The sequence below is a fragment of the Cricetulus griseus genome, chromosome 3 (assembly GCF_003668045.3).
Source record: "Cricetulus griseus strain 17A/GY chromosome 3, alternate assembly CriGri-PICRH-1.0, whole genome shotgun sequence".
Taxonomy (NCBI): Eukaryota; Metazoa; Chordata; class Mammalia; order Rodentia; family Cricetidae; genus Cricetulus; species Cricetulus griseus.
Window position 1 is genome coordinate 251,580,590 of NC_048596.1, and position 12,524 is coordinate 251,593,113.

General features: G+C 41.0%; 1 protein-coding gene across 5 annotated transcripts in view; it reads right to left on the bottom strand.

Annotated features, from left to right (window-relative positions):
- The window catches only part of Exoc2 (exocyst complex component 2), a 139,419-nt gene that overhangs the window by 50,984 nt on the left and 75,911 nt on the right, over window positions 1–12,524 (bottom strand). For all 5 annotated transcript variants that reach the window (XR_004769370.1, XR_003484105.2, XM_027409294.2 and 2 more), the window contains exons 17-21: window positions 8,735–8,815; window positions 8,190–8,249; window positions 7,425–7,486; window positions 5,064–5,130; window positions 1,817–1,933 (exon numbers count right to left, since the gene is read on the bottom strand). Coding sequence is in view for 3 of the 5 variants with exons in the window: in XM_027409294.2 (XP_027265095.1) it covers window positions 1,817–1,933; window positions 5,064–5,130; window positions 7,425–7,486; window positions 8,190–8,249; window positions 8,735–8,815 (387 nt within the window). In the remaining 2 variants the exon portion in view is untranslated. The remainder of the gene's footprint in view (window positions 1–1,816; window positions 1,934–5,063; window positions 5,131–7,424; window positions 7,487–8,189; window positions 8,250–8,734; window positions 8,816–12,524) is intronic.

Consider the following 12,524-nt stretch of genomic DNA (forward strand, 5'->3'; position numbering starts at 1 on the left):
AACAAGATAATTAAACAGTTAATCACTTAAGAAACAAGATGAAAGGAATCTTAGAAATGGTTGTTTTCAGGCTTCTACTGGCAGAGCACCAATAAGGAAGAAAACGGGAAGGGAAAAGGAAAGGCAGGAGGAAGGGAGGAAGAAAGAGGAAGGAATCCTCGTGGAGACGAGTCTTCCCTTGCCCTTCCAGCCAGCACATCCCACAGCAGGAATGGAAAGAAGGGGGGCATCCAGTGACCATGGGAGAGGTCCTCTAAGACAGCATGACCTGCAGGACAAATACAGAAACAGGAGAGACGGCTGTCCATGTGACCTGCCATATGACTTTCTTGGCAGGCGTCTAGAGTTATGTCACTAGAAAGGGAACTGTGAAAAATAAAGGATGTGAGTGACCTTTTCCTACTTGCTTGACACCATGGAGATAAGGGCTTTGGCACACAGTATAGTAAGTATGTATGCTGTGGTCCAAACTGCTTTACTCTATTCCTTTCAGCCACAACTGAGTAATTTCAAGACATTCAAGAAATAAGTTTTTAAAACATAATACTGAGTAGGCAAAAAGCCTATTGCTTATTCTAAGCCTGGGGTCCTCATACTATTTTTCTCTATGATTTAGACAAAGACAGGGAAAGATATCAAAAAATTTCCTTTATGTCAGTTTCATTTTGCTTTATATAGTTCAGTATAAACTGAGGTAACATAATTTCTGCTTATTACTTCACAAAAACAGAGAGAAAATCCAACACTGCTTCTAACCTATGCAATTCTTAATCACCCCACACATTAGCATTTGACTGAATAAAAGCAAAGTGTCCACTCTTTCCACAGATCTTGCAATTATGAACATGAAAATTTTCTGGAAATAAACTAGACATTTGGCCTCAAAGCCTTAAGTTACAGCATTTATCAGCAGGATGATTAATCTTTACAAAAAGGCAGGAAAACAAGACAGAGCCACCCACTCTGACATTTTCATTCTTAAATAAAAAAACAACAATAAAAAAAAACCCAAGCTAGTTTATGAACTGGAAGCATCATTTATAAAAAGTAGATCGTCCACTGAGAGTAAACTCTGATTACATGATTAACAAGATGGTTATCTTTCTTGTTTTCTTCGCTGAGAAAAGTGCACTGGCATTAGACAGTTTGCTCAGTTTTACCCAGAAATCTGATAAACTTTGCTCAGGAACTAGTAACCTTTACAACAAGGTACTTCATATTTTCCTTTTCTGCTTATTTGAAAAACTATAAACAAGAGAGCAAACATCCTAATACACGAAACCAGCTCCACTGATCTGCATACACACTTTTGCCTACTTCCAGCAGGCGGAGCACAAAGCACACAAAAGTTCTGGTAAGCTAGGAAGGAAGGGGCCAGTGGCTAGAGAGCAGGATGTGAGCATGCTCTGCTTAAGCAGTCAGGCAGAGCTTCAATCTCAGGAAGAGGAAGAGGGGAGGAACAGGCTGGACCAGCAGGGAGAGGTCCCTGTGCAGTCAGGATCAGGACTGCTGTCAGCAGTGCCTAAAGTCTTAACCCCACCCCCCAGGAGCCAAATGGGGAAGATTCCGGTTTGATGTTTTTTCTCTCCTAATTGTCTCGCCTGAGTTTTGAACAGCTCTGAGAGCTGAGCAAACCACTTCAACCACAAGAAAGCTTTGCTCCAGAGTGTTACACTAACAGTTCACGGCAAGAAAGGAAATCATCCCTGACAGGTGGGGTGAGAAGAATGGGGGCTTGGGGAACAGGAGTGAAGGGCAGCCCAGAAGGTGCCCAGAAAACAGTGTGGACTTGCCGACTGAATATCAAAGCACTTACCTGTGTTATCTTTTCTATTCCCTGGAAGTTGTGCTTTTCAAAATGCTCTGCAATGTTTAGGAAGGTATGTCGTTCTAAATAGCAGCAATTGCTCAGGACTATCAAAAGCCGCTGCTCCTAAAATTCAAACAGGCTATTAGAAGTTTGCATTAACAGTACTGACGAATGCGAACGATAACCTTGATCAAGCATTAAGTGTAATGATAGGCTTCTGCCCTTTAACATTAATGTCTAACACCTTGATTTTTCTTGGCTAGTTATTTCCTAAAATTGACACAGAAAAACTTTCTACTAATTGTTGATTATTCCATTTACACTGAAGAGTTAAAAGAGATTTGGGGTACAGCTCAGTTCTGAGTTGTTCTCTGGAATGCTCAAAGCTCTGGGTTCTACATCCAATATCCCCCAAAGAAGAGTCAAATATTTCCTTTAACATTTTATGTACACAAAAGGCCACACAAATTGATATTATGAATGACTACATAAAATGTAGGAACTATATTTAGAAAATAGTTTATGAACCTTTCACAACCTGAGAACATTTTAATGTCATATTATCTATCTGAAAGGCTCCTTGTTCCTTCAAGAAGTTTCTGACCGTGAGGGCCTGTGGGAATGCTTCCTATATCCCGGAAGAGCCTCCTTCCAATGGGGAGTGAGTGTCTCTGAGGCCACCCCACCCTCCACCCCCAGGAAGACAAGGAACAGGGAAGAAAGCCTCTTTTTGTTATATTCTTCAAGGCTTTACCCACATAAACAATTTCCTACACAATTATTAAACTGCACTTGCAATGCTATGAATACAATGGGCTTTTTACAGTTCAGAAGAACTATATCGGTAAATAAAATTCTAGGAATGGCCCCTGCTGCTACTGCGGTTCACTTCAGGGTAGCCCAGGTCAGTGTTCCTGCAGGTGGGAGGCATTCTCTGGAATGGTGACTCATCCAGGGCCTTCAGTTAAGATCCTTGACTAAAACTAAGGCACAACCATTTTCCAGGAACAGTTCTCACCCACAGTTGGTTACTCTTTCTGGGCATAATCAGAGTAACTTATAGTTAAGTACTGCAGGGGAGAAATGCAGAAAAACACAGGCTCCTGCTCTTTGAGGCATGTGAACCAAGGGATGAATTGGAGTCTCTGAAGTCAACAGGCAAGCAAATCTATCTTCTAGTAATTCTACTGAGCTCGGCAAAATGCCCAACATCTTCTTGCTTCTTTATTACAATTTCCTATCTTTATTTCCAGCACAGTGCTGCCTACTTACCACCGGTTTTGGTCATCAACAGATATAAATAAAAGTTTGGAGAGTCATTAAAGTAACCCAGACAACAAAACACTGCGGATGGCCCTGAACTAACTTTTAGATGGGAAATGGAATTTTAAAAAGGCCAGAGGAGGTCATACTACATGACATTATTTTTCCATAGTGAATCTATGGAAGGAACAATACTAGAAAGTAAGCAAATTGGGCATGGTGAAGCCATATTTCCTTTTGTCACCTTCTGTCATATCATGACACATTCCTTTTATAGGGCAAGTCAAGGACTTTCCAGGAGCCACTCCCAACACGCTGAACCCCACAAATGTATCAAACGGCTTCAAAGCCATCCTTTACCCCTCTTTCATTTAGACTCTGACTTCCATTCTGGTTGACTGAGCCTGCAGGTCTCTCCTGCTCTGGTCTCCAGCTGTCTTGACTTGCTTTTCCCCACTACAGCATGTATGGAACCTCTTCATAGTGAGAAGAAATACTTCAGGGACCTAAAGACTAAGTCCCAGCAAGTATATTTTGTTCATATATGTTATATGGAACATCATATGAAATGGAAGTGGGAAGAACAGAAGAATGACAACAATCTAATTCTTAAGCTTGGATGGCTCATCTGAAGCTTGTCAGTACCTGGTGCCGGTGTAGAGACATGCATCTGACCAGAGCAGTTCAGCTGACCTGTAGCCTCTGCATATGCAGGAATGGGCCTTATGCATGACTTCTATGTACTCCCAGACAGCACCAGGAATGGACACTCTGGCCCTCAAAGCCCCCTGAGGCTGTGAGTAAGAAGAGTCTTCTGACTCTTAATCTAGATCTCTTTCTTACCAAATTGGTTTTCCTTTTGGTTAGCATAGCCCTGAGAGGATCTTGGTCCCCCAAGGAGAAGACTTAGATCTGATAGACCCCCTCACTGGGAAGAACAACGGAACAAATTTTGGAAACTGATGAATGTATCTTGGGAAGTAAGTAGACAGGTAAGATGCTGTGAGGAGCAAAAGTAAGTGCAAAACCCTGGGAGACTGCTAAGAACCTGAAGGGCAGCTCTGCACCTCCTGGGAGAAGGATCACATGGAACTCCCTTGCTCTCTTCTCTATCCCTAAAGAGGGATGGGAGGCTCAGAGCAGCACTCCATAGCAGGGGTACATACAAACCAGCTAGGAAAGAGCTGATGGATCCCAGTGTTTGATGGGAGGTGGGAAGGGAACAAAGGTCAAAAAGGTCACCGTGTATTAGTTAGGCTCCTTGTAAAAGACCAAGAAAACAAAAGTATAGTTGGGCCAGATGGTTGGTAGGGTCTTAGTTTCCAAGGCTTTTCCTTCCTGCCCCATCCCTTCTACCCTACTTTTTCCCTAGATTCACAAGGGAAGGCTGGTTTCAATCCACTTTGTGGCTTCCCTTCTATCTTGCTCCTTGTCCTAGTTGGTTTTTTTGTTTGTTTGGTTTTTGTTTTTTGTTTTTCCCCTTAACACAAGCTAGAGCTATCTGGGAAGAAGAACCTCAACTGAGAATGAGTAAATGCCTCCATTGGATTGCCTGTAGGATTTTGGTTTTGACTTTGTCATGTAACCTATGTTCAAATAAAACAGGGTGCTTGCAGAAATAAAGCAGAGAAAAGTGGAGTTTGTCAGGCTGAAGAGGCAAATGACACAAAGGAAATGCCTTGCCCTCAGCCTCCTCCCAGGTCATCCAGGCAACTCTGCAGCACCAGGGAACAACCAGGAACCCTTTTAACACTTAAGGTGCAGCGGGCATGTTGGGTTTCTTTATGTTTAACTCAAGATGAAGATTTTTTTTTCTGCAAAATACACACAAATCTTTATACAATATAACGTAGTCCCAGAGTGTACGAAGTGTCCACAGAGTTCGCCTTACATGCGATGATGCTTTCCATTCAAGTGACTTAGGCTGATTGCCACAGCCATTACCTTTAACATGACACACTTTACTTTCTGTGTTTGGTATTTTACTTACTGAAGTCAAACTGAAGTCTTCATGGAAGCTTCCAAATAAATCAGGAGAAGAAACATCAACAGAAAGACTAAATGCAGAAGAGGCAAGAGAATAGTCATAATTAAAACTGACTGAAAACTGCAATGACTTCAAAAGTTTTAATAAAAGTGGCTGTACAGCTTTCTGTAGATTTTCTTTGTATTTAATTATTAATACCATAAGGAAGCACTGAGGACTATCTCTTATCCTGGGCCATATAAAGCTTATATGGCAGCATTCTCAATACTCAAGTGGCTGTAGTAAATTAAAAAAACAAATTGCCAAATAGGAAAATGTCAAATAATACTTAGATAATTAAAATGTTTTTGACTATCAGAATTCGCAGGAAGGGTTGAAGTTCACTTTCACAGTTTTATAGGTAAGCTAAGAAATTAGTTGATAACACAAAAGCAATTAAAAATGTAAAAATGTGAAAGATGAGAGCAGGTAAGTAACCCACTAATTAATATACTGATATAACAGAATCAGAAGAAACACCTAAACAGAATTTTTCTTTAAACTTGACTGACTTGAATTAATATGGAAGTCTAAAATGATCAATATGAAATAATACTTCAAAATAGAGATAATAATAAAAAGATCCCAATCAGAGCTGGGAGGTGGTAGTGCATGCCTTTAATCCCAGCACTTGGGAGGCAGAGGCAAGTGGATCTCTGTGAATTCCAGGACAGTCAGGGCTACACAGAGAAACCCTATCTCAAAAAACCAAACCAAACCAAACAAACAAAACAGCAAAAAAGATACCAATCTGAAAAGAGTTGAAATATAAAGTAATGGTAATTAAAATAACATTAACTGATACAGAGTATATTTGAATGATGAGAGCAGAAGAAAGGTTCAGAAATGCTACACTACATATTATAACCCAGCAATGTAGGAAACAGAAATTTTAACAAATTAAGAAGACTGATTTAACCAGATCACAGATCTGGCTGTGAATAGTAATGCAATACTCTGGTGGGATAATGAGCCAAATATATGAAATCAAGTTTAAAAAGACTTACAGGAATTAAAAGTGTGGGTTGGGGAGATGTCTGTGGGTATAGTGCTTGCCACCCAATGTGAGGAGCAGAGTTCAGATCTCTAGAACCCATGTAAATACCAGGTGGGTAGGATAGCTCACCTGTATTATGAGGTAGAAATGAGCCAGCTAGACAAGCTGAGTCACTGAGCTCTGGGTTCAAATAAATGAATGACCTAGCCTATATATATGGCAAAGACATGTGAGGAAAAATAATTTTCATCTACTTCTGACCACAAAGTGCCCCCATACTCACACACAAGCATAAACATGTATGCACATGCAGGTAAAAACACTGGGCATGTGAACATACTTTTTTTTTTTTTTTTTTTTTTTTTTTGAGACAGAGTTTCTCTGTGGCTTTGGAGGCTGTCCTGGAACTAGCTCTTGTGGACCAGGCTGGTCTCGAACTCACAGCGATCTGCCTGCCTCTGCCTCTGGAGTGCTGGGATTAAAGGCGTGTGCCACCACCACCCAGCCATACATGCAATTTTTTAAAAAAGTATTTGGTCACTGGAGTTGATAGTTTATATACTGAAGAGCAAAAGTTAATGCTAGGTGTGGCAGTTTGAATAGAAATGGCCTGCACAGACTCATGTGTTTGAAGCCCACAGAGAGGGGCTCTATTAGGAAGTGTAACCTTGTTGGAGGAAGCATGTGGGGCAGGCTTTGCAGTCTCAGATATGCTCAAGCTACGCCCAGTATGCAAGCTCTCCTGTTGCTGCCTTCAGAGTAAGGCGCAGAACTTTCAGCTCCTTCTCCAGCACCATGTCTGCACACCACCATTTCCATCACAATAATGGACCGAATCTCTCAAACCATAAGCCATGACGATTACATGCTTCTTGATAAGTGTTGCCATGGTCGTGATGTCTTTTCACAGCAACAGAAACCCGAACTAAGACACTAAGCAGAAAAATTCTAAAATTGCCAATTAGACTCAAACATTTATTTTGATACTCTCTGTGTTAAAGCAGGACCCTTACGTGCACAGGAGTTTTATATACCAAGTGCCATTCAGAGGGACTGCACACAGAAGTTTCACATGCTAAGTGTCAACTGGAAATCTGCACTATGTGTTACTCCGTGTAACAGTGTTGGGAGACAACTACAAGTGTCCATCAAGAGTCTGGGCTGGGCATGGTCTCAGAAGGCCGAGGACTGCAGAAAATGAGGGCATATAAGCATATAAGTCACGCCAACCTAGATTACATGTGAGACCCCCACCTCAGTATGGAACATATGGCTTACATTTTATTACTCTTAAATGTATCAATGAAATTAATTACATTTTTACTTACTGAGTAGTATCTATGTCTGCATCAGGCTTGGTGCTCAGTTGTTCCAGACAGTATATAAACACCTGGATTAAAAATAGCAAGTTTCAGTAGTATGAGTTTTCAGGTATCAATCTATTTGAATATTAAAACAATTTTATACAAATTAAAGCAGTACTGTCTGGCCCATAAAAAATGAGGTAGGGGAGAGATGTGTCTAATAATGTAGGTGTGTGTGTGTGTGTGTGTGTGTGTGTGTGTGTGTGTGTGTGTGTGTACATGAGAACTAAGTAGTAGAAATATATATTCCCCATCAACGTCTAATTATATAAGTAACAGAATATTAAAAGCACCTTATATGAGTCAATTGTTATGTACTTGAATACATTTTAGAAGAGAGATCCTTTTTCTTTTCCTTATTTATTCACAAACATGCTCAACTACATTTATGTACCCATGAAGCACTGGTCTCAATCAAACAACTTTACAACTCTGGATGAGTTATAAACAACCAATTTTCATTTAATTTACTCTGCTGTCTAAGGGAAATGAATACAAAGTACCATGAAAACAGACAGAACACAATATAAATAAAATACACAGGTACTGCTAAAAAAAAACAAGAACTAATCTTACATTAGCTTCATCTGCATAGCTGACTTACTCTAAATGCTTATATACAGAGATGAAATTTTAAAGAATTCTTATTTAATAGTGAGATGAACATTACCAATGGTGAATGACAGATTAGTGCATGAATACAGAGTCTATATCACTGCTTTTAGTTACCTGCATGATATTGATGCTTAGCTGGCAAACTTCCTCCTGCGTTTTAGACTGTTGAAAGACCTATAAGAATTTAAAGTAAAAAAATTTTTGATTATGCCAAGAAAACAAAACAAGAGCTAGATATAAAAGCAAAAACACAAAAACAACTCTGCCTGTCAGCAATCTTACTCCAAAGGGCTAGCTTTAGGTGGCTTCCCACCTATGGTGGTTCTGATCCCCAGTTGGCTGACAATGCCCAAGTTCAGTCCACAAGAACCCTGCTCTGCTCAAAGCTGCTGGACTCACATTTTAACTACTCAGCCCACCATGGAACCTGAACTCCACACGTCTATGCAGGTGACTAAATGAAGGCATTTAAGAAGAGAAAGTGGCTCTAGGACATCAATAACTCCTGCTTACTGTGATTCCAGGCAGGGAATTTCTTTTCTTTTTGTTTTTACATCCCAACCCCGAGTTTCCCCTCCCTCCTCTCCTCCCAGTCCCTCCCCATAAGGCAGGAATTTCTTAAGACAAGATAAAGCAGGTAGAACACAGTAGAAACTCACGCTGGCTTCTCCAGGCTTGCAATCTACAACACCCTTCAATGACTGTAGGGAGTGCACGATGCTCTGTTCAAACTGACATGGCTGAAAGAAAGAAAACCTCCTTAAACACAGACACTGGCTATGAAGATATATTTATGGAGCTGAATATAGCTAAAAGCTCAAGTCCTTAGAGTTACAGAAAAGAACAAAGACACAATCTGATCAGAAGTCTATACTCACTGAGTTGAGATTGGCATGTTTTAAAAGGGATAAATTTTGAAACTACAGCTTTTCTAATTCATGTAGAACTGAGTAAATTTTTTCATCAAAATTCTCTTTTCATAGGAAACTGACAAGGAGCAAATGTAAGGCATTCATACCTGAGGACTACATTGCATGCATATTTTCTAGGTGGGCCATCTCTTACATTGTTCAGTCGAACCTAATGTTATACAACCATCTGGAGGAGGTGCAAGATGCTTAAAGCCAGCTGAGTTATTGTACTCATTTCCTACATCACTAAGTCAAAAATCGAAACTTGCAGCCCACCTTTAATCCTAGCACTCAGGAGGGAGAGGAAAGCAGGTCTCTGAGTTCAAGGCCTGTCTGGTCTGCAAAGTAAGTTCTGGGACAGCCATGGCTACACAGAGAAAATCTGGCTCAAAAGACCAAAAAGAAAAAAGAAAAAAGAAAAGACTTGCAAATATGTTTAAGCAAAGGCACTCCAAGAAGAGTGGGAACAGATCTCAATATCCCAGTGCCTGTGTTCTGTGTTCACTTGAATTTCACATGAGTGGATATGATAGACAAAATTCTCACCACATGCTTTTCCAAGTTGAGAGATACCCACATGATAGGTATGGGTTTTGTTGTTGTTGTTTTTAATAGACATGAAAATATAATTTAAATAATAATAAGCATTGTGGAGAAAATACTGGAGTTCATAGAAGAATGGTGCCGGAGGGTCTTCTCCCTAAACAGGAAGGCCACAGTCCCTGAGAACAGGGAAAGAGAGGTATGGGGACATTCTGGCACAGGAGGGAACAGCAAACCATGAGGACTGAGGGCCACAGGATGGACAGTGAATTGCCAACAATGAACACAAGTGCAGAGGTGTGGTTAGGACCTAAGATTTGCAAGGGCTCTGAGCAAGGCCAAGACCAACACTGAACATCCCACTCTGGGCAGGGCATCTGCACTAAGAACCAGAGGGATCAGGTTTTAGAAGGTGTTTGGGAAAAAGAACAAGAAAAATCCATATACATAAAAAACAAAACCAGTTTACTTTACTAAAACAGGGTCTTGGTATTAGTAGTGTCACTGTATTGATGCACTTTGAAACCACTGGGGCACCATGAAGAATAGTTAGAAGAAGTGGGAAAAGGAGAATAGGCTGAACCTTAAATGCACACAAAGCATCTGGAGTCACACTGTTCATTATGGCCCAACATGTAGGAAGCCTGGGGTTTGATCCCAAAGATTACAAGACAATGAAAGAACAAACAAACTGTCAGATGATGATTGGCTTATTTAACCTACCTTCCACAGTAGGCACAGCAATATAAGATGTGTAAACAAAAATAGCAAGCGCAATACTGAGAATAAAAACTCAATGTCAGCTGTGGGCAGTGAGATGCTGGTGTTAGGATTTGAACTAGAAATCTTGCATTAGGATTTGAATTAGACTTGCTTAATCTTTACACCCATATGAATTCCATGAGTGGATAGGAAAACACTAGACAGTGTAGAAAGCAGCTTCTGTCAAGGCAGCAGGAAATAGCAGTTTAAACAACTGCTCTTCCTATTTTAGAAACTTCTCTGTCTCTTGTCAGTCAATTACCCACCTGTAAGAGGTTATCAAAACCACTCTACTTCTGAAAGAATTCTCCAAGTTAAAAAAAAAAGGAAGGAGGGGGAGGGAGGGGGGGGGGGGGGGGGAGGGAGGGAGGGAGGAGGGAGGAAGGGAGGGAGGATGTGTTTTTGACAAAACAGCAAGCTTTCCACTGAATTATTGAGGGGCCTTGGTGAGTTTCTGGCTGAAGACATATTCCAGACCAAGAGCAGCCACGACCTCAAAGGCTCAGGGCTCACTTCCACAGCACACAGGGGACCCTTCCTAATCCCAGGCACAGAAAAGGGAGAAACAGTCTCCCACAGGGATCAGGCAAAGGCAAAGGCAAAGGGCACGTAAATGATTCTGTCCTGTCAAAGGTTCAGAGTGCACATGCTCAGAGCTGGGATGCGGCTCCTGCTCTTAGTCTTGAGAAAGCTCTGTGCTGAGCAGCTAGCTACACAGGTCATCAGCATCATGGAGCCCAGCAGACAGCCTCCTTCTTCCCCTGCATTTGACAGGGGTGTTTGGCTGACTCCAGATGTGCCCCTTTGGCTGTTTGTTCACATGACCCGCAGGGCTTAGTTCTTTTCAACCCCATGTGTACTCATGTGGCTTTTATGTGTGTGTGTGTGTGGGGGGGGGTCAAACACAAAATTAACTGCCTTATTATTATGACTGCACTAGGGAAATCCAATTTTAGAAATAGACTACAGTTATTTTTCCAGGGTCCCTTTACAATGGTCTGGCTACCCAGCAGAGCCCTAATCTATGGGGCAGGCCACAGGAGGCTGTACATGTTGACTTACTGACCAGGAAGGATCTACAGCCAGCACCTGCTTTGTGCTGGAGGATGGAGTGTTGGCCAGTTTTTGTCTTCTAATGAAACAAGGACTTTAACTTTCTCAAACTGAACATACAGCTTTTTTTTCTTCCCTTCACACAAAACTAATTTGAGACAGGAATCAAGCACCAGCATTAAGATGTCTAACTTCCTATACCTATTTCATCAGTGGCTGATATCACGACAATTCCCTTTTAGCATAACCTCTAGGGTCTCTGACTCTCAGATAGTTGCCTGGAAGAGATTTTAAGACATAGTAAGGAATCGTGCCAACGATTACATATAATCAAGTAATTAGCATGGTGGCTACCGTTCCCATAAGCATTAACTTAACACATAAAATCCTTTGCAAACCTTTGCAGTTTATACCATGCTGTAGTGCACAGTCCCCATTCACTAGCCTGAGTTCAGCTGATGCTCAGATCAGATCAGCTAGTGGATGTCTGTAGAGGGCTGTCCTCTTAACTGATATAGTAGGGCCCAGCCTGCTATGGGCAGCACCACCCTAAACAAGTTGTTCTGAACTATACAAAAAGTTAACGGGAATATAAGCCTGCTGCCAGCCATCAAACATCCTTCCTCATGGTTTCTGCTTGACTTCACTGGCTATGAAGTGAGTCCCCTGGCTGAAGACAGGCTGGGTGGAACAGCCTTGAGTTCTTGCCCTCATTCCCTTCCATGATGGACTGTGACCTGGGCTTGAAAGCTAAAGACTCCCTTTCTTCCCCTATGCTGCTTTTGGTCAGAGTATTTTAACATAGCAACAGAAATAAAACTAGGATATTCAAATGATTTCAACATATAATCAATATAAAAACCATTGTACAGTCTTTTATGTATCTCAAAAAGTGAAGAGCTAAGTTTTATATACATCCTTTCTCTACAGAGTTAGTGAGAGAACTAATCAAAGAATACTTTTTATTTAAATGCAAATAATGGAATGAACAGAACAAATCCAACCAGTTAAACATTTTCATCTAAAGATCCTCTGCAAAAGAATCATAACTGATTTATTAAAAATAATGAACTTTCCCAACTCATCTCTTGCATGATTTAACTTAGAAAACACTGGAGGTGGGCATGTCTTTTCTAAGCTTAGGGAACATTGGTATCCATTTATATACCTAGAGTAGAGC